Source organism: Populus nigra, chromosome 3 (genome assembly GCF_951802175.1).
Source record: "Populus nigra chromosome 3, ddPopNigr1.1, whole genome shotgun sequence".
In the NCBI taxonomy this organism is placed as follows: Eukaryota; Viridiplantae; Streptophyta; class Magnoliopsida; order Malpighiales; family Salicaceae; genus Populus; species Populus nigra.
In genome coordinates this window covers 2228548-2250623 of record NC_084854.1, presented here as the reverse complement: position 1 = coordinate 2250623, position 22076 = coordinate 2228548, and the positions used below count along the sequence as shown (strand labels likewise).

The following is a 22076-nucleotide window of genomic DNA, read 5'->3' as shown; positions in this document are numbered from 1 at the left end:
TACAGTAACATATGGAAGTGGTGTCTACAGGACATCGACAAAGCTTGATTCCGAAGCATGTAATTCCATGACAATCTGGTCCTTTTTGCTGGGCCCCATGCCAATTTTATTGCCAGTTTTTTAGATCAGATCTGCCATGGCACGTGCGCAATGTCATGAGGATGGTGGCCCTACCTCCCATAGACGGTGTTAAGTGTGTGTATATAAATATACATGGTTTTTACGGCAAGTAGTTAAATTTTAAAGTGTTTTTTAGTTAAAGATATATTAAAATAATATTTTTTAATTTTTAAAAATTATTTTTAATATCAATCCATCAAAATAATTTAAAAACTTGAAATAAAAAAATAAAACAAATTAAATTTTTAAAAATACTTTTAAAACGTGAAATCAAACACTTGAGAGGCTCTTGATTTAGTTAGGCACAAAACGAAGGGGAAGTAAACTTGTTATCACGAGACTAACACAGTCAATTATCTTGTAGAAAATGTAATTTTGAAAATGCTGAAAGGTTAGTTTAAAGGGAAGATGATTGAATCAATGTTAAACACCCTGATTCAGTATCTAATTTGAGTCGGATTATAAATTAATTCGCGTATAAATGGATATGGTGTGATTTTATCGACATGACAAGTTAATTTATTATTTAGTTAAAAATTAGTTTATTTTTTAAAATAAAAAACTGAAATTTTGTTTTAACTTTTTTAAAATATTAAAATAATATCATTTTAAATTGATTCATATTAATTTAGATTAATCAGCAAAATATGTTACCTAAATCTTGCACCAAACTAGATTTAATAACTTTATATTTAATTTAGGATTTTTTAAAAATAAAAATTAAAAATTAAAAATGTCAATTGAGTTATAAAATTATTAAGAGTGAAATATGAGGATGAAATCTAAAATTTTTTTTTCCAACAGAAAAAACACTAAATAAGGAAAATAAACTAAAATTAATTTGGTAATTTCTTGAAAAAAAGGCAACACCAATTTAGATCTCTCAATATAATTATACCAACACCCGTACAAGAAATAAATACTCTAAAAAGTTCGAGTCTTATAAACTCAGGGTTACCTGATATTTATATAATCATTAACTTCAGAGTTTATAGAATTCGTCAAGATACGTGCAAGTTAATCCGAACACTTATATTAATAAAAAAAACACTCTAAAAATATATTAGAGGTTTGTATAATTATTAATTTTAAAATTAATAAAATTAGTTAAAATATATATAAAATTGTTAAACATTCGTTTTAATCTAAAAAAACTATAAAATAAATACTTAAAAGAGAAACCATATTGGTAGAAAATTTGGAATGAACAAATTGGAGTCCACCGACAGCCACTGGAGTAGAAAACCCAAGCTACCGACAGTAACCGGTAAATCCTTGGGCACAGCCTTGTAAGTGTTAACAGCAAAAATCATATTCAACTATTTTTGTCGCTTTCTTGACTAGCAATAGTCCAACAGACAGACACTGATACGTGTCGCATTATGGTTGGTTTTTACTTATGTAGTCATGAGACAACGACTACTATATGGGTAAACAAATCATATTACAACACGTCATCGAGAAATTAGTACACCAGTTTAGTTATAAGGGGAAAGAGACGTTCTAGCTGCTTATGACGTGGCTCCAGCTGAGTATTCTTCGGCTCCAGCTCGAGCTTCTCGGCTTTCCAATCCACGGCATCGCCTTTTCTTTTCAAAATGAGATGGTACATTATTTTCTAAAGTAATTTTTGTTTAAAAATATATTAAAATAATAATTTTTTATTTTAAATTTTTTTTATATCAAAATGATTGAAAATTATAAAAAATTAATGTTAAGAAAAAATATTAAAAATTTACCTAACCTCCATTTAAAATAAAATACTAAATATGAACGAAATGGTATAATAGTGTTTGATATTATGGTATTAGTTATTTTTAGAAGTATTTTTTATTTAAAAATATATTAAATAATATTTTTTATTTAAAATTTTATTTTTATATAAACACATTAAAATAATTCAAAATTAAAAAAATTAAAATTTGTTTTTCAAAAGCATGATTTCGTTGCAAAAACAAATATTATCAAAGAAGGGAGTGGATAAATTAAAAGAATTTGATTTTTCTTTTATCATTACTTCAATCAATCCTAGAAAAAAATAATATTTAAATCCACTTGATATTGACCATGTTAAAAAAACCTCATATTAACTTGCAATTAAACTAAAAATTATAAAATAAAATAAAATAACATTTTGTTTAGACCGTGTAAAGTAAATAGTGGTCATTACAGTTAAAAATAAATAACATATTTAGTTAATATCTATGATTAGGTACACATTGCCAATTAAAATAACAAATAAATAATACGTGTTGGTTTGAAAGTTTATTTTTGGCGATAAAGATGTCTTTTAAAGGGAAATTAATAAATTATTAAACATTACAATAGAAATAAATTAATAAAAAAGCAAAAAGCAAAAGGCAAGAACTAGTGTAATGCTAGATCTAGGTGCTACATCAAGGCTAATTTCATCATGTTTTGAAGTGTGGTTGCGTTAGTTTTTCAAAGTAATTTTTACTTATAAATATATTAAAATAATATATTTTTTATTTTTTAAAAATTATTTTTAAAATCAGTACATCAAAATAATTTAAAAGCATCAAAAAATATTAATTTAAAATAAAATTTTTTTAAATTTGTTTAAATGCACTTTTTAAACGCAAAAACAAAACAGAACCTTCAAGTTATGTGTTGATAAAAAATAAAAAAGATTATAGATTTTACTTGTTTAATTTGAAACACATCTAAAATTATCAGCGTGCAAGTATTGAAAGAGTTTTATATTTAACAATTTTATCTGAACAATATTAATTACATATTATAACCCTAAATAATTAAATTAAATTAAATTATACATTGAAACTCTTTATTTCTAGAAAATTAAAGTTAATCACTTCCTGCTAAGCTATATATTAAAAAGTATTTTTAAAATATATATTTTTCAACGAGTTGAATTATTTAATAGAATATCATGGGGAATTATTTGATACACCAAAAATCATATTTCTTTTTCTTACATAAAGATGGGCCTCATGAATGAATTTTATAATTTTATAAGATATTTATACTAAATAAAAAAACACAATTCCTAGGTAAATGTTGATCTCGTTTTAATGTAAATTTAAAATGTAATAAATTTCCTAGAACAGTTAAAAGGACAGCAAGCCGAGGTGAGGCTGGACTTGCTTGTATCGGACGGCAAGCCAAGCGGGAAAGAGAAACCTTTTTTTTCATTACATAAAAGAAAAGAAAAGAAAACAAAGACAAGGATAATAATAATATATATATAAAAAAAAAACATGAAAGAAGAAGATAATAAAAAAACAGAAGCACTCATGACACTAGACAGACAGAGAGCCTGCTAATACCAAGCTCACAAGAAGAGAAAGAAGAGGCAGACAGAGATGGCGAATTGAGTGGGCGAAGACTCTCACAGTACTCATTACCTTTTCACTCACAGATCCATCGCCCTATCTCTATGTTTCTTTTAAGAAAAGAGGGTGTGAATTGACTTTGAGAGAAGAAAGAAAAGATGGAAGCAAATGCGGGTATGGTTGCTGGGTCTTACAGGAGGAATGAATTGGTTCGGATTCGACATGATTCGGATAGTGCGGTTTGTCTTCTTTACTTTAAGCTTTTTTTTTCCTTCATTTATGTTCTCTGGGTTTGATTTGTTTTGGTTGCATTTCTGTGTGTTTGTGTGGATCCGAGTGTTGAATTTTGCGATAGTGAATTTTTTTGGATGGGGTTTTGTTAATTTTTATAATTCTGCTTTGTTTTGTTACGTTGACTAGCAATCACCTGATCTAGTTGTTGGTCGTTGTGAACATGAGTGTCCAGTTTGATCTTGATTTCAGCTTGATTCCTTTAAGGAGATTTGGCCCCATTTGTTATTCTTGATATTACAGTGTCTGCCAAGATCAGTAGTGGTTTACATCAGAGAGATTTTTAATTTTTTTTTAATGGCAATTTTAAATAAGATCTACTTCTATAAGTCTAAGGAAGCTGTTGTTTTGGAATTTTTATTTATTTATTTTTGAGCTGGATTCCATGATAAACTGACAATTCCGATCGTGTGGCTTCAGATAATGTTTATATTTTCTACTCGGGATCACTTGAATGCTTTAAGCTATATCAGGTTCCTTATGTCATGTAAAATGTTAAAAGGGCAGCAATTCCAATGTCTAGTATGTCAAGAAGAAAGAGCTCGTGTTTAATTTTCTTGATTTCATCTTATTCATGTGTTAAATCCCTGTGAATTGATCTTGCTTCCTTTTTCTTTTGTGGAATGTCGGGCCCGTAATGTGCCTTGCTTTGGATTTGATTGCTTCACTTAATTTGCCAGTAAATTTCCAACATTGCTAGCTGTTATTTTGTTGCCGTGGCAATTGAAAATAATATATTTATTTTCTGGATGCTAATCAGTGTTTTTCTGTGGAATAATGCAGCCCAAACCCCTCAAAAACTTGAATGGACAAACTTGCCAGATTTGTGGGGATAATGTTGGAGTTACAGAGGATGGCGACATCTTTGTTGCTTGCAATGAGTGTGCTTTCCCAGTTTGCCGTCCTTGTTATGAGTACGAGCGAAAAGATGGGACTCAGTCTTGCCCTCAGTGTAAGACTAGGTATCGAAGGCACAAAGGTTAGCTTGTTTGTTCATTCTTCTTTTGGGTTATATTCTGTTATGCAGTCGTTCTGTGATGTATCAACAGATGGGGTTTTATGGATATTTCAGGGAGTCCTCGAGTGGATGGAGATGAGGATGAAGATGATGTTGATGATCTAGAGAATGAGTTCAATTATGCCCAAGGCATTGACAAGGCAAGGCGTCAGTGGCAGGGTGAAGATATAGAACTTTCTTCATCCTCTAGACATGAATCTCAACCAATTCCCCTTCTCACAAATGGGCAGCCGGTATGCAGATTGACCAATTTATGGTTCATTTATATGCACATTCTGGGTAATGCAAAATAGATAGAATAACAATAAACGTTTCTACTTACCCACATTATTTTGTATTTCCGTATGGAATTTTAAACCTTTGTCCGATCAAGGTGTTTTGGGCATTGATGCGTGGTGGTCCAAGACCACAAACACAGTTTTGGTTGTGGTTAACCAAAGCATCACTGTTGATGCTTTGATCATTTTTAAGCCCCATCATACAGGTTTGCAAAGTAAGACCACAATGCCTAACAATCTATTCTTTGTATTACAAGTACAAGTTTTGTGCTTTGAGAGCTTCCAGTTTCTTGTAGGTTGGGTCTTTCTTGTTTTCTTATCTAGAAATATAATTGAAACTGAAACTTCTACTGATTCAACAAGTCCACTTTCTCTCTGGAAAAGAGAATTTATGGGGCATGTCCCCCTTTTAGCGAGTAATAAACATAAATGTCAGGTGTGCTGTTTTTGCAATATCCTGCTTATATGGGTGCTGTATTCAGGTTTCTGGTGAAATTCCTTGCGCTACACCCGACAATCAATCTGTAAGAACTACATCTGGTCCTTTGGGTCCTGCTGAAAGGAATGTTAATTCATCCCCTTATATTGATCCAAGGCAGCCAGGTAGTCAAGCAGCCTGATTTTGAGTATTTATAATTCACTCTCTTGTGTGTATGGCTTTGAGTTCATCATGCTACCTGTTGCTACAGTTCTTGTTAGAATTGTGGATCCGTCAAAGGACTTGAATTCTTATGGCCTTGGCAATGTTGACTGGAAGGAGAGGGTTGAAGGTTGGAAGCTTAAACAGGACAAAAATATCATGCAGATGACCAACAGATACCCTGAAGGAAAGGGGGACATAGAAGGCACTGGTTCGAATGGAGATGAACTTCAAATGTGAGTTCCCTTCTTCAAGATTTATCCTGCATCATTCCTTCCTCTTGAATCATATTACTTACAATTGCCCATGTTGATGCATGGATTAGTTTTCAGATTCTATTAAAAGCATGGACTAATCTTCTCATATGCACTCAATTAACCGTTTTGTATCTGCATTTCACTTTTTGTGTCACAGGGCTGATGATGCTCGACAACCTTTGAGCCGTGTGGTGCCCATTTCTTCATCTCACCTGACTCCTTATCGTATTGTAATCATTCTGCGTCTTATTATTTTGGGATTCTTCTTACAATATCGTGTAACTCATCCTGTGAAAGATGCATACGGTTTGTGGTTGACATCTGTTATCTGTGAGATTTGGTTTGCCTTGTCATGGCTTCTGGATCAGTTTCCAAAATGGATGCCTATCAATCGCGAGACCTACCTCGACAGGCTAGCATTAAGGTAAGTTAAATGCATTGTATCAGTAAATAGATTTTGGTTAAAGGAGTAATTTTTCTTATTGCTTCACTAACTGCATTCTATATCTTTTGCAGATATGATCGTGATGGAGAACCATCACAGTTAGCTCCTATTGACATCTTTGTTAGTACAGTGGATCCCATGAAAGAACCTCCTATTGTAACAGCAAACACTGTGTTGTCCATTCTTGCTGTTGATTACCCTGTCGACAAAGTATCATGCTATGTTTCAGATGATGGTTCAGCTATGTTGACATTTGAAGCCCTTTCTGAAACTGCGGAGTTTGCAAGGAAATGGGTGCCTTTCTGCAAGAAGCACAATATTGAGCCTAGGGCCCCGGAGTTTTATTTTGCCCAAAAGATTGATTATCTGAAGGACAAGATACAGCCTTCTTTTGTGAAAGAGCGCCGAGCAATGAAGGTGAGTCAAGAAGAAAAGCATGCCCTCTCTAACTTTTGTCTGTCTTTCACATGGATTAAGTGGGTTCTAGTGTTCTTTTACTTGTTTTCAACACTATACATGCGATTGAGTATAATATGTGGCGTTCTTTTCCTTGTTTTCAACATTATACATGAGATTGAGTATAATTATGTGTCACAGAGAGAATATGAAGAATTCAAGGTGAGGATCAATGCTCTTGTTGCCAAAGCTCAGAAGATGCCAGAAGAAGGCTGGACAATGCAGGATGGAACTCCTTGGCCTGGAAATAATCCCAGGGATCACCCAGGAATGATCCAGGTATTATAATCCTTCCTACATGTATTCATACTCACCTTGCTTTTGTTCCCCCCCCCCCCCCCCTACAATTTACCCTTTCTGGCATATGGTGGAGAGCAGGTGTTCTTAGGTCACAGCGGGGGGCTCGATACAGATGGAAATGAGCTACCTCGTCTTGTATATGTTTCTCGTGAAAAGAGACCTGGATTCCAGCATCACAAGAAAGCTGGAGCAATGAATGCACTGGTTTGTCATCTTAACCTCTTGTATAATTTGACCCCTTGTTCCAATTTCTCAAATACATTGTTATTCATCACAGGTCATGGTACCATTTGAGTGCTGATTTTTTTGTGCATATCAAAAAGCAGCAGCTTATCTATCTTCTCTGTCCTCTTTCTTTTTTCACTTAAATAAATGGAAGTTTGCATTTGCATGTACCATGGTTTGGTTCAAGATGATTGATTTTCAGGACTTAGAGCACCACAATTTGTGTGCTAAAATCAAAATGTCATCTTTCTTGGTCTGTATGTTGTGTAGATTCGAGTTTCAGCTGTACTGACCAATGGTGCCTATCTTCTGAACGTCGATTGTGATCACTACTTCAATAACAGCAAAGCTCTTAAAGAAGCCATGTGTTTCATGATGGACCCTGCCTATGGAAAGAAGACATGCTATATACAGTTCCCACAACGTTTTGATGGCATTGACTTGCATGATCGGTATGCCAATCGCAATATTGTGTTCTTTGATGTAAGTCAGTCGATTTATCATCACTCTAGAAAATATTCCTTTCTGTGCAATGTTGTATTGGATGGCTCATGTTTTGTCATTGTATCTTGCAGATCAACTTGAAGGGTCTGGACGGCATCCAGGGTCCTGTGTATGTTGGAACTGGTTGCTGTTTCAACCGGCAAGCCCTGTATGGTTATGATCCGGTTTTGACAGAGGAAGATTTGGAACCAAACATTATTGTAAAGAGTTGTTGTGGCTCAAGAAAGAAGGGAAGGGGGGGTAATAAGAAGTATATTGACAAAAAGAGGGCAATGAAAAGAACTGAATCCACCGTCCCCATTTTCAATATGGAGGACATTGAGGAGGGTGTTGAAGGTTGGTTTCTGCAAGAAGTTGTTTTTTCTCACCTGTCCTTTTAAATTAATATCTTGTACTAGCACTGCATCTCAGTAGTTTAGTTTATGATGGAGCATGGTCAGTCCTCATTTATACTTGGTAACTAACATTTTGATTACCTTGAATTTTGTCATATACATTAATTATTTACAAAGCAATGCAAGTTTCATTAGACAATGCTAACCTTATTCTTATATTTCATGCCATGTGGTAATGATAAACTACAGAACACCCAATTTGAGATTAATAATGATTTTGATTAAACTTGGTGGTGGAAACTACAAATGATTACAGAAAAGTTTACATAGCATGTTTTCTTTTAACTGCATTCCTTCTCTTTTGCAGGATATGATGATGAGAGGTCACTGCTTATGTCGCAGAAGAGTTTAGAAAAGCGTTTTGGTCAGTCACCAGTTTTTATTGCAGCTACCTTCCAGGAACAGGGAGGCATTCCACCGACAACCAATCCTGCGACTCTTTTGAAAGAAGCTATCCATGTTATTAGCTGTGGATATGAAGACAAGACTGAATGGGGCAAAGAGGTCAGTCTTGCTTTATCGTCTGTCTGACTAACTGCCAGCCACTAAAGTAGCACCAGACTCCTATACAGATGTGACACCAGTCCTTCAGTAGTAATTGCTTAATCCGGTCAGGTTTTGTTTATTATATGTTAGCTAATTCTTTTTGTCATCTGCCAGATTGGATGGATCTATGGTTCTGTTACAGAAGATATTTTGACTGGGTTCAAGATGCATGCTCGTGGTTGGATATCAATCTATTGCATGCCTCCTCGCCCAGCATTCAAGGGGTCTGCTCCTATCAATCTTTCTGATCGTTTGAACCAGGTTCTTCGATGGGCCTTGGGATCTATTGAGATTTTACTGAGCAGGCATTGCCCCATATGGTATGGATACAATGGAAGATTAAAGCTTTTGGAGAGGCTAGCATATATTAATACCATCGTGTACCCACTAACTTCTCTTCCACTCCTTGCTTACTGTGTACTTCCCGCTGTTTGCCTTGTCAGTGGAAAATTTATTATTCCTGAGGCAAGTGACAGTTTCATTTCTTTTGGTACCAGTTGATCATACTATTCAGATCTTAATTAACAAACCAATAATTTTGCTACAATTTCTTTTCAGATAAGTAACTATGCCAGCATGTGGTTCATTCTGCTTTTCATCTCCATTTTTACTACTGGAATACTTGAGCTTAGATGGAGTGGAGTTGGTATTGAAGACTGGTGGAGGAATGAACAATTCTGGGTCATCGGTGGTACATCAGCTCATCTCTTTGCCGTCTTTCAAGGACTTTTGAAGGTGCTTGCAGGTATTGATACCAACTTCACTGTCACTTCAAAGGCATCTGATGAAGATGGGGATTTTGCAGAGCTTTATGTGTTCAAATGGACATCTCTTCTCATCCCTCCAACCACAGTCATTTTACTAAACATGGTGGGTATTGTGGCTGGTGTGTCCTATGCCATAAACAGTGGATACCAGTCATGGGGTCCTCTCTTTGGCAAGCTCTTCTTTGCTATTTGGGTCATTGCCCATTTGTATCCTTTCCTCAAGGGTTTGTTGGGTCGGCAAAATCGTACGCCAACAATTGTCATCGTCTGGTCTATTCTCCTTGCCTCCATTTTCTCCTTGCTATGGGTGCGCATCGACCCCTTCACCTCAGACTCCACAAAAGCTGCCGCAAATGGCCAATGTGGAATCAACTGCTAGATTGTCTTGGGATCATTTTGTCATGCCATCTCTTCTCAGAGCCTACCCTCATGTATATAACAAGAAATCAAGCTACTGAGTGATGTCAATTAATTTATGAAGAAAGGGTTAGCCTGAACGATGTATTTCTTGGTTGGTAGGCACAGTGAAGGACATAAACACTTAAGAAGAAAACCCTTTCATTATATCATCTTTGTTGTACCAAAAGGTGTTCCTATCCATCCCCACACGAGCAGGTGCTTCTGGGCTTTTCAAGTTTGTTCATGCCATTGTTGTGCAGCTTTGTGGTGGTCTTATTTTTTTGTTAAAAGTTTATAGAAATATGCATCCATTGTCCAGAAGTACTTGGCTAAAAAATTCTTTCCATGTGTAAGACTGCTTATCATGGAATTTTAATTTATCACAGAACTCTCTGATTGCAAATTGGCTCTTGAATTTTAATCTACTGCTGAAGGAGTTCCAGATTGCATTTCATTTCCTTTACTATATGATTGAATGCATGCTGGCTCCAAATAATTAATGATCCGTAACCTCCTAATTAGGAGTCTAATACAGAAGATGCCAATTACCTCAGTCAGGATTAAAGCTAGCAACAGATGGTGGATTAAACAGGATGATTTGTCATTTGAGTGTTCATGCCCTAATTGATACCTACAAACCTTATCTTGGCTGGGATTATTAAAACATCTAAAGGATAAAGCTTTTAAAAGGATGATTAGAGAACGATAAAGTGTTGTGATGCGGTGATTTCATTAATATTAAAAAAAAAACTGTTAAAAAACATTATTTTAATAAATAAATAAATAAACATTTGGCATTGTATTACCAAACAATTTTTAAATAAAATTTGTTTTTTAATTTGATTATAATTTGTTTTTTAAATGTCATAAAAATATAGTGATCAATTTTTTAAGATGTTATAAAAACCTTATTCAAATTTAAATAAATATTATAAAACTCCTTTTTGTATTTAATTTTTTTCATATTTTTGAACCATTCCCTTGGCATTAACATTAAAGGTGTTTTCAGTATAAAATGGAGTTTTTGTAATATTTTCAAAATTTCAAGTGGTTAATATAATTTTACAATACCTTATAAGTTATTATAATTTATTAAATAAAATAATAAATCTAAATTTAATAAGTAACTAACTACTAATATTTATTTCATAAATTTATTTTGAGGAGAGAAACAGGAGAGCAAAAAATAACATATGAACCCAATAAAATAATAAAATTATCCTCACCAAGCTCAATTTGTTTTTTTAATTTCTCTCTCCCCTTTTCATTTTGTTTTGGGCCTGAATAGAACCTGGGCCTGAAATAAAGCTCGATAAAGAATGGGTGGGCTTGGGGCAAACCTTGTGAAGAAAACGACACCGTATGATGCAAACACATTCCCGAATGAAAACCCCTAGTTAAGGCGGAGTAGAAACAGCAAATCTTCGGTGTCAAGGGTTTTTGACTATTTATAGACAAAAAGAAAGAAAGTGTGTGTGTGAGAGAGATATTTGGGAAGAGAAAGTGAAATTAGGGTTTTTCTCTATCTAGTAAAACAGTGTAAGCAGCAATGGAAGTAATCACAGAGGGTGTTAACAACTTAAACATAGCAGCAGCAGCAGCAGCAACAACAGATTTAGCCAATAACAAGAAGAACAGAATCCAAGTTTCTAACACCAAAAAACCTCTTTTCTTCTACGTTAATCTCGCCAAGGTATTACCAAACCCTCCCCCTTTCAACCTATTTTCTAAACGAGTCTCTTTTTTTTTGGCTTTCTATTTATTAGTTGTAGAGGAAACAAAATTCAGCTTTGTGTTTTTTTGGATGGTTTAATGAATTAATTAGATCTCTGCTTTTTTTCGTTGGGTTTGTTTAGGGTGTTTTAAATTATTTTTTCATGTTTTAACTGATTTTAGGGATTTGTTGCTGTTATGGACATGGGTGGGTCCTGTTTTATTCTTTTATCTTGGGTTTTTCTATTTAGGATTTTTTTCTTGGCTCTGTTTTGTTGCTGGGGAAATTGTGGATGAGAAAATAAATGAAGGGAAGCTTGTGTATTAGTCCATAATATTGCGTTAGAATTAGTTTTTTTTTAATGAAAATATGGCTGGATCTTTTGATTTTGTTACTGATTCGTGTTCGTATGCTTAGTTTGGATGAGGGTTTTGTAATTTTAGCTCGGTAGAGAGAAGGAAAATGGATTTTATCAACTGAAGAAGGGTATGTATTTGTGTTTGTGATTTGTTTAGCTGTTTAATGGTTGGTGATGGTTGAATTTTTGCAGAGGTACATGCAACAGCACAATGAAGTGGAGCTCTCTGCTCTTGGGATGGGTATAGTTTCTTTAGCTGTCATCTGAGGAGTGCATTTATTTGTTTTTTACAATGGGTCTGTTGAATTGTAATTTCTGTTGAATTCCGTTTTAAGTGCTGATTTATCTAATTGTGAGCTGGGGGATTTATTTTTTAACTTGGCTTGTTATAAATGGAGTCTGATATGACCACTCACTATTTAGTCACAAAAAATAAGATGGAATTGCATCGCAATATAGTCATACTATGTCGCTCGTGTGAAATTTATAGCCACTGCTGCAATATAGTCAAACTAGTAGTTTAGTGTCATATTTCTTGTTATTTGAGAGGTTGTTGAATTTGATATTCACGTTGTTACATGTACAGCTATAGCCACTGTTGTTACCATTGCTGAGATCTTGAAGAACAATGGACTTGCCGTTGAGAAAAGTGAGATTTCTATTCTCTTCTAATTTTTTTCCCTTACTTTTTTAGCTGTTGTTGAGAGCTTGATCACTTATTATGTGTTGTGTGTATGTTCAGAGATAATGACTTCCACAGTTGACATGAGGGAAGAAACAGGAGGGCGTCCTGTTCCAAAAGCAAAGGTAAATCATCAGTATAACCTTTTGTTGGACCACCTGTCAGATATGCTGTTGGGAAGACAGCAGATAGAATCCTTTCAGATAAAGATTTAACCAACCTTCAATTTGGAATTGTATCTGCATTGCTCTCTTTGGAAAACCAAGGATTGTTAGCATCAATATCTTTTACAAGAAACAACTCACTACATATAAGCATATGCATTTCTAGGTTTGTTTTAGAAGATGGAGCACGGTCTAAACTTCAATTTACAAGATAAGAGTATGCGATGTGAATAGGGTTTTGCCATATCTATTTTCATCAATTGCTATAGACGGCAGGGGATGTAGATCTAATCATCAGTCTAGAGACGTTGCTTATAGTTCAAATTGATCGAATCTGCACTGTTATGAGGCCTCCTGAGGGAACCCTCCTGTGTAGTATTGTACTGATCTGAGCAAATTGCCCTTCATTCCTAGTCAATAACTAGTTGTTTTTTAGAGATTGAAAGACTTGACTATTCAGATTTTTTCTCTTGCAGATTGAAATATTGCTAGGGAAGACAGAAAAGTTTGATGAGTTGATGGCTGCTGCTGCTGCAGAGGAAGCCGCGGAGGCAGAGGAGCAGAACTGAACTTGAAAGGATGAATTTAGCTTGTTCTCTTGAGTTCCTTTATTATGGACACCTGTAACCTGCCTATCTTAGATTGGAACTATTAAGTTTAGTAGCTGTGATGATATTTCTTCTAGGAGTTTTTGTAATAACAATGCCTTTGCAAATTCAAATTTGTTTCCAAGTTATATATCCCTGGTGGAGCACGAACCTGGTTTCTTTTACTAGCTGGCCATATTGGCACATCACATCTGGACATAAAAACCGAGAAGCCCTTTTTACTTATTTTCATGGTCAAGTCGATGTTGAGTTTCTCTCACGAGTAAAAGAGGAGAAGAATACGTTTTACTTGGTTTGGCCTGGCACTGCAGGTCGATGGATTCATGGTCAAATCCGGCACGGAATGCTCATTTCGAGGTCAATTAGACTGCATGTTTCCGTTTCTTTCCTCCAACGAGTCTACAAGGATGTGGAAATGTCAGAACTCACCTTGCCGCTCGCGTCTGAGTTGCATAAAAGGGTGGGAATAGGTTAATCTACCAAGAGTTCAGAGTGGCAATCCAATAAAATAACATTTTTCAAAATGCAAATGTCCGATCGATTTGGTAAAACCAGGAAAAAGGGTAAAAACAAAGGCGATTCATGTTTTCTAACTTCCCAAACAACTTTGTGGGACCGTTTCCTAAACCAAAAATGAAAACCTCAACGGAGACAAAAACCCAAGATAAATTAACTTGGTATAAATAAAAATTACTACTATCTCAATTTTCCCTTTTGCTTTGACAGAAAAACGCTCGAGTCATTTGCTCCTTTCATGCTTCTTCCTCATCCTCTACAAGTATCTTTTTGCATGCTTCATAGCACATGAAAGATATCCCAGCAGCAGGAACCAACTTCATGCAACTGGGTCCCAGCCCTTTATATAACCCCTGGATGCCTTCTTGTTCCAATATGCTAGCCAGGGCATGGATCACATTCTTGTATACTTGTCTTCCGCTGAGAGCTCCTACCTGCATGTGCTTGCGGGCGACTTCAAGAGGGAAAGTTGCACTACTTGATATGGCACCAGCAGCAGATCCGATTAGAAGAGTTTCAATGTTGCCAATCTTCTCTTGCTTAAGAATTTTTCGATAGGCTTTCCGTAACGTGTCATATGCAAAGTAATTTGCTGCAGCATATGGAATAACTCCAATAAGGCTGGGGGCAAGACCTCTGTAGAGTTCTCCAGGGCCCTCTTCACGGAGAATTTTTAAGAATGCATCTACTATACCATTATAAACACCTCTCTGCAAAATACATCAGACCCTATGAGATAAAGAACAGCATTCACACAAGATTTCAGTTTCTGGTTTAGGTTTTGCACACACCTGTATAGTTAATCGTGTCTTGACCAACTCAAGCGGGTATGTGCACAAAGTAGAGCTCACCCCAGCACATGCCCCGGCAATTAATGACGCAGGAATTGGAAGTTTTGGCTGCTCCCCAGGTGCAGGGGACAACTTCTTGTTTACCGTATCATATGCAAAAAGCTGCAGACACAGAAGCCAGTTACAAGCAAGATTAGATACCTTGAACTGGGATGTTGCTTTGAATATGCAGAAGTTGCATGACTTATTTTTCCTTCTCTAATTTAAAATAAAAGGGGACAAAGGAGACTGTAAAAGGCAGAGTTAATTAACAGAATGACGGTTCTAGAGAGGGCTGATATCTATCAGTCACTTGTTTGAAGTCCATTCTTGAAAGCAGAAGGTTGTTAATTTCACAATTCAAACAAAGATGCAGTAGATGACAAGATCAATCTTTGTTTACCAGGTGAGGTGCAATCCAAATGAAGAGCTTATGCCAGGCAGGTAAATGCTGGCACCTAGCTCACAGGGGTATTAGCATTCTAAATTTGTTAAAGCTGCTCAGGAGTTTTCCTAAGGTGCAATATATCTACTCATCTGAAACAGATGATTAGTTTCCCTGCAATTATTTGGTGGTGTGCATAGTTGGACTGTGATCAGGTATAAGAGGCAGTCAAACAGGGGGATCCTAGCCTATACTCATCCACTCAATTTTACCCTCATCCTAACATATGGGCATTAGTTGATGGCCCTTGAAGGTTTATAACACACTTAAGAACTAATAGAAAATTAGATGCAACATCTTTCAAGCAAAAGAAATACAGAAGAAAGAGCAGCTGAAGGCATTGAATGTAAGGTCAAAATCAGATAAAAATTTAAGGACCTGTACTATCGACAAGACCAAAACCAATCCAGCTAGTGCACAAGCAATGTGTTAGAGATAATTGCATAATTGCGAAAATATAGCCTCTTCTTTTGAGAAAAAAATGAAAGGTAGATTATTGTTATATAAGCAAGGAACCACCATTTGAAACATTTATATTCATCAAACCTATCGGTTTACAAATTCTTATTCATTGTGCATCTGTAATCTCAAAATCAGTTTTGATTCCACGTTACTATTTTCAATTTCATACTTGTATTAAAACTTTCATTCCAATTAAACTCTAAAAAACCTGAATTCTAAATTCACTGCAATAAACAAAAAAAAGGTAGCTAATAAGTATTGACCATGGACATTCATGCTTCAACCATATAACATCATCAAAACAATTCATAGCCGAACCGAAAAGTTATCAATGGCGAGGCAATTTGCAACCAGAATAAAGCAGAAAAACTGTGCGAACTAATCATCGATGTTGACACTCAGAAAAACATATAAACCATCAATGAACAAGAAACAAACAAAATGGATTACATCAAGAAAACAGAAAGGAGAGAAAAACAATAAATGCCTACAGTAAGCACAAAACTTCCTTCAGCCCCTCAATTACAAGACTGCAAAACACAAACCAGTCCAAAAAAATTGCTAGCCATCAAATAATGAACAAAACCAATCAACTAAACCAACAAAACTCACATCAAACAATCAATTTAACCACAACACCATCTCTTTCACAGTGAATAAAACATAAACCAAAGAGAAATTTCATTACCTCAATGGCCTTGCTAGGCGCAACACGAATCACGTTAACAAAATTGCCTCTAAACAACCCTTTCCATCCATCAGTCTGAATTATATTATTAAAAACCTCAGTAGTACTATGTCCACTACTCCCCACCATCAAATGAGTCCTAATAGTCTCCAAAGGAGCCACCGCAGTCCTTGAAATAGCCCCAGCTATCCCTCCACTAATTAACCTTCTTAATGAAGGATTTTTTATCTTAATCTTCAATTTAAGCCCACCTTTCTTCTTCTTCTTCAGAACCCCTTCCTCCTCTTGAACCCCAACAAATGACAAGTACTTAACACACAAATCATTGTATAGAGACTTTAGGCTGCCGTTGTCCCCCATACCCATTTGATTAACACTTGCAAAAAGACCTCCTGCGGGGAGATATTGCACATCTTCAAAGCTATTCCATTGAGACCCCAGACCCGAAATCCAGAGAAACCCATCTCTATTATCATCAAACAGCTGGTTTCCTCCCCTAGCCATGAATCAAAACCTTGTAAATAACTTTTTTTATATGCTTTAATGAGCACCCAAAAGTCCAAAAACGGACGTTTTAGACAGGAAAAGATTGGATTTTGAGCAAATGGGCATCTAACAAATCCATTTTTTAATAATAGGTACAAGGCAAAATTGCAAAAAAAGAACTGAGACTTTTTTTTTTTTTTGAAGAAACCAAGAGAGAGAGAGAGAGAGAGAGGTGACAGTGAAAACAAGAAAAGGGAAAGGCAAGATCTTTGAGCAAGAAGAAAGCAAATAATGTAACTAGAAAGAGAGAGAGGAGGGGTTGGTGAATCTCTCTCCTTCTCTTTCTTTGCTTCCCTCTCTATAATGTTTGTTGTGTTGCTCGGGTTTGATTTATATAATATAGAGTAGGGGCTTTCAAGGCGGAGTGGAGTTAGGTTTTTGTGTTGTTGGCAAAGGGTAGTGATGGGGAAGACTGTTGTCATAGGGAGTCTCTTCCTATTCAAAGATTTTGTCCCCTTTTTTTCTCTTCTTCTTCTTTTACGTTTGCTTGTGTATTTTGGTAATTTGGCTTCGTCATTTATGGGCTATTTGTTATTTTGCGAATTTCTGAGGATATTTACTTTGAGCCATTCAAATATTTTGTTCTTTATTCAATCAATTTTTTATTTTAACCTAGTAAATTATATAATAATAATAAAAAAACCAATATTGAACATGACTAACCACGCCTCCAACTAAAAAAAAAACTTGCATATTTTTTCTGTTGAAATGTATTTTTATAAAAGATTTATTGTTTTTAGTATTTTTAGATTATTTTTATATATTAATATTAAAAATATATTTTTAAAAATAAAACTATATTATTTGAATATACTTTTAAACAATAAATACTTTGAAAAATAATTTCATACCAAACAAAATTTTAAAGTTTCTTCTGCTTTGTTTAAAGTATGTTTTGATTGTCATGATATCATTCCAAACATATTGATGTGCTGATGTCAAAAATAATTTTTTAAAAATAAAAAAATATTATTTTAATATATTTTCGAGTAAATAACACTATAAAAAATAACTGTAACCACACTTCCAAACAACTCATTTTATTTGTGTTTATTGAAATTATTGAATTCGTTTCGAGTAAAATAATGAAGAAAAGCAATTGATTTAATTCATACCAGACCTTTATATATATATATATATATATAAAATCCAACTTGCTTAGCTTTGTCTGCTTGAAAACAATTATAAATGAAGAAGAATAAAGAAAGGGTCTGGTGTTCATATATGAAAGAAAAAGGGGGACCTATTTAAATATTTGTCAGTCAGGACCTCAAAAGGGTCCAATGAATTTGTTCCTCCCCAAAAAATATATAAATATTTATTTTGAAAATCCCATCGAGACCCCAAATCCACAGCATAAACTACAGAGCAATGCGGCCCTGCTGCCTCCTGCAACCTGCAACTGGTTTCTTTCTTTTTTCCTTGCTCGAGGCATTGTTTTAATATCCGGATAAATTTATCGGGTTTACTCAGATTCAATTAATCTCAAATTTAAACCGGTTTGGGTTGAAAAAAACTCATTCAGCCTGGTTATAAATCTGAGTTGACCCAGACTCGAGCTTTACATTGTTTTAATTCTTTACCACCATGTTTACAATTCTAAATTAAAAAATTTAATATCAAAACTAATTTTTTAAAAAATATCAATTTAATTTTTTAAAACTTTTAAATAAATAAAATGATAATCATGAGAGTAGAGTAGAAAATCGTCCAAATATATCAATTCAACTTATTTATTAATTAAATTTATATCAAATATCATAATTAAATTTAATTATAATAAAAAATTAATTTTAAATAATATAAAAAAAAAATCAAATGAACCCTCACTATTTATGATTCAAACCTTGAACCGAGTTAGCTCGAGGCATTTAAATCAGAGTTTAGAAAAATTACTTTTCCATAATAATAATAATAATAATAATAAAAACAAAAAACTGGGCTGGTCAATTTTATAGTTCGAAATCTTTGAGATATGCAGAGAGGCCTTGAAGACAAACTCTTGGTGAATAAAATATTTAAAGCGTGAATGATCACCCACCTTGAAAATGACTTGGACTCAAAACGCAAGCACTAACCTAGCAGCAACCCTACTGAGACAAGGAAAGTTAGCCTTAAATAAAATATTGTTTCTGAGTTTTATAGTCTTGAAACCTGGCTAGGCGGGTTTATCCGGGATCTGGTTGATCCGAGCCTGAAATCAAGTTGAGTTAAAGAAAAAATAATAAAAAAAAACCCGTTGTGACTCGGCTAAAAACCCTATTGCAATTCAACCTGATTAAAACATTGTTTTGATTTTAAAAAAAATTATTTTTGGGTCAGGTCTGGAACTATGCTGATTTTAAGGCTAAGTTATGGGAAAGTAATTTTTGGAAAATTATTAGATAGGTGAAAATAATTTCAATGTGCATAAATGTTAATCAGTTTAATTACAAAATTAATTAATAGTTTTTCTAACATATGCTCTAAGGACCTTTTAATTAATGTATTTGGAAAGCTCTATTTATATAATCAATAATATATTTATTTTTATAGCTTCATAATTTAATATTGTTGAACATGGAAATTAAATTATTTTAATAGCACCAATTAGCGTGTGCTCTTGTGACAAGTAAAACGTAACCTTGTAAATTAATAATCTTGATTGAATAATATTTTTGACTAGTCCCGACTCAAGATCAATAGGGTAGGGTTAATTAATGATTTACTAAATTTATAAGATAATATATTTTGGAAAAACACACACATGTCCCACTAGATATATAAATTAATAACTTTTTTTTATATAACAATTTTATATAGTATAATCTCGATAAATTAATAATCTGAATTAAATAATATTTTTATTTGATCATGATTTAAATTAAAGTTTAAATAATATCTTGATTGATTAATAAATTTTTATAGTCCAATGGTATCAATTTATAGATCCTTAACTATATATATATATATAAAACGCAATTAGGAGGTCTAGGAAGTTCCTCCTTAATTAGTGGCTACTATGATATTTATGCAATAGAATTTAGATTTTTATAGAAATCAAATGGGAATGCATTTATTCCATAAAAAAAGGGGAAACCCAACTATTCATTAAAAAAATACACCATAAATTATTTTTTCAAATAATATCAATTCAATGAGGATCAAGTAATTTATAAATAAAATAAACTAATTCAAAATGGGTAATTTGAGATAAATAACTATTCAGAAATATCTTTATGTTAAAACCAAAGTAAATTAAAAAAAAAACTCAGAAATTGCATGTCAACCGAGACCACTGATTCAATTTTCTTTACAAACACGTGTTTAAAAGTGCAATAGTTTTTATTTTTAAATACATTTTAAAAATACATATGATAGAAAAAAATGTTAAATTGATTTTTTAATGTATTTCTTTATTATTTTGATACGTTGATGTAAAAATAAAAAATAAAAATAATTATTTTAATATATTTTTAAATAAATTTTTTTTTTTAAAAATATTCTCCACCGCGTACCAAATATTTACTACTTGCCAAATATTTTTACCAAGTCATTGAAAGTTAGGTATCCTGCCGAGTTGCCACCAACCCTACTTGCTCAAGCATGTGTTTATTCTGATTCTCGACAGATTTCCCTTGTTTTCTCCTTTTCCTTCTCTTTTTATACCTCATCAAATTTTTCAAAGATGGACATTTGTTGCGTCTGAAGCACAGATGCAGTCAGCAGTGGCCAGCAAAAGGCCATGCAAGTGTATAAACACGAAGAGACACCAATTTACTGCTGGTGACTCGAGACATCTAACTCAACAGTGAATAACAACATATACAAAACACATAGAAAGAAGCTCGAATATGATGATAGATTATCTCCTGACTGTATAGAATCACTGAATCTTCCATTAGAGACTTTCTTAGACCTCTCTTGGCTTCATGGCGTCTTTATTTTTATCTGGGTGTTCCATAAGAAGGTCATAAATCCAATCCAGATAATCAATCCAGAGCTTTAAGTTTACGATACAGGGACGAGGGCTAGGATGGGCTTGAACATGGGAGCAGAACAAGGAAAGGGACAGCGAAGCACCCAATATATCATTTCAAGCCCAGAGTAAGGCAATGAGCTCTTTACCTTAGAAAGAAGCAGCCCACATTTATAGAAAGAAGCAGCCCACATTTATGTATGAAAATGCAGACCCAGCTTCTTCTTCTTTTTTTGATACTACAAAGCCACTTTCCTCTTTCTTTTTCTTTTTTTTCAAATTAATATTTTTTTTAATATTTTTAAATTATTTTGATATATTAATATTAAAAATTATTTTTAAAAAATATATAAAAAAATTATTTTGATGCATTTTCAAGCTAAAAATACTTTAAAAAACAAACATTACTAGACTTCCAAACACTTCTTTTAACTTATCAAAGCATCATATGATGTAATGAATAAAACCATCCAACCATATTTATAATGATGACAATTTCACTCAAAATTAATGAATATATTCAACTTGAATGAATAGAAAACTTTTACATCTAATCAGGTTTCAAGTAAAATTCAAAAATAAAAAATGAAGTGTCGAGTATGAATATTGATCTAATATCTTAACTAACTTGGACTCCAAATAAATAAATAACTTTAAAGTTTGAAAAAACAATTACATGTATATCAAGCTAATTACATACTAATAGCCGTAAATTATAGTATTTAAAGACTTAAATAATATAAAACTCAATCCATAGATATGCATTTCCATCCCCAAGGGAGATAGAGATGAACATTGCCATCCCCAAAAGAGATAGAGATGAACTTCGAACATTTCTTATTAATAAATCAACTTCCACCAATTAGGAACTGTGTTTATGCAGGAAAAAGACAGTTTGCTTTATCTTTGTTCAGCATTGCTTATTTTATACGCAGTCACTTAACTCTAGATAATCTTCTATATTAATGCTAGAAAAATTATAATTCAAACGGTTTCACAAGCTTATTATATATCTCGAATTTTAATTTAAAGAAAGATATTATAAATATATTTTTATAAATATATCAATTGATATATGTTGAATTAATGATCCATCTAAAACCATATTAGAAAGAGGTGAGATCGATGATCTCCCATAACAATATTAGGA

At 33.6% G+C, this 22076-nt stretch overlaps 3 protein-coding genes across 3 annotated transcripts; 2 read left to right on the top strand and 1 right to left on the bottom strand.

Moving 5' to 3' along the window:
- The first annotated feature begins 3372 nt into the window (after window positions 1-3372).
- On the top strand, window positions 3373-10358 carry LOC133689604 (cellulose synthase A catalytic subunit 1 [UDP-forming]). The gene is made up of 14 exons (XM_062109528.1): window positions 3373-3673; window positions 4509-4704; window positions 4798-4976; window positions 5504-5624; window positions 5711-5897; window positions 6076-6342; window positions 6435-6780; window positions 6961-7098; window positions 7198-7323; window positions 7615-7827; window positions 7920-8184; window positions 8551-8747; window positions 8904-9254; window positions 9348-10358. The coding sequence occupies exons 1-14, from the start codon at window positions 3593-3595 to the stop codon at window positions 9933-9935; spliced, it is 3255 nt and encodes a 1084-aa protein (XP_061965512.1). The 5' UTR covers window positions 3373-3592; the 3' UTR covers window positions 9936-10358.
- A 1003-nt stretch (window positions 10359-11361) lies between these two features.
- LOC133689591 (uncharacterized protein At2g34160-like) lies at window positions 11362-13645 on the top strand. The gene is made up of 5 exons (XM_062109503.1): window positions 11362-11648; window positions 12220-12268; window positions 12614-12676; window positions 12770-12834; window positions 13350-13645. The coding sequence occupies exons 1-5, from the start codon at window positions 11505-11507 to the stop codon at window positions 13440-13442; spliced, it is 414 nt and encodes a 137-aa protein (XP_061965487.1). The 5' UTR covers window positions 11362-11504; the 3' UTR covers window positions 13443-13645.
- A 329-nt stretch (window positions 13646-13974) lies between these two features.
- Window positions 13975-17421, bottom strand: LOC133689590 (adenine nucleotide transporter BT1, chloroplastic/mitochondrial-like). Its single transcript, XM_062109502.1, has 3 exons — window positions 16423-17421; window positions 14789-14950; window positions 13975-14707 (listed from the first exon to the last, which is right to left on the bottom strand). Exons 1-3 carry the CDS (start codon window positions 16924-16926, stop codon window positions 14234-14236), a joined length of 1140 nt encoding a protein of 379 aa, XP_061965486.1. The 5' UTR covers window positions 16927-17421; the 3' UTR covers window positions 13975-14233.
- Between the last annotated feature and the right edge of the window lie 4655 nt (window positions 17422-22076).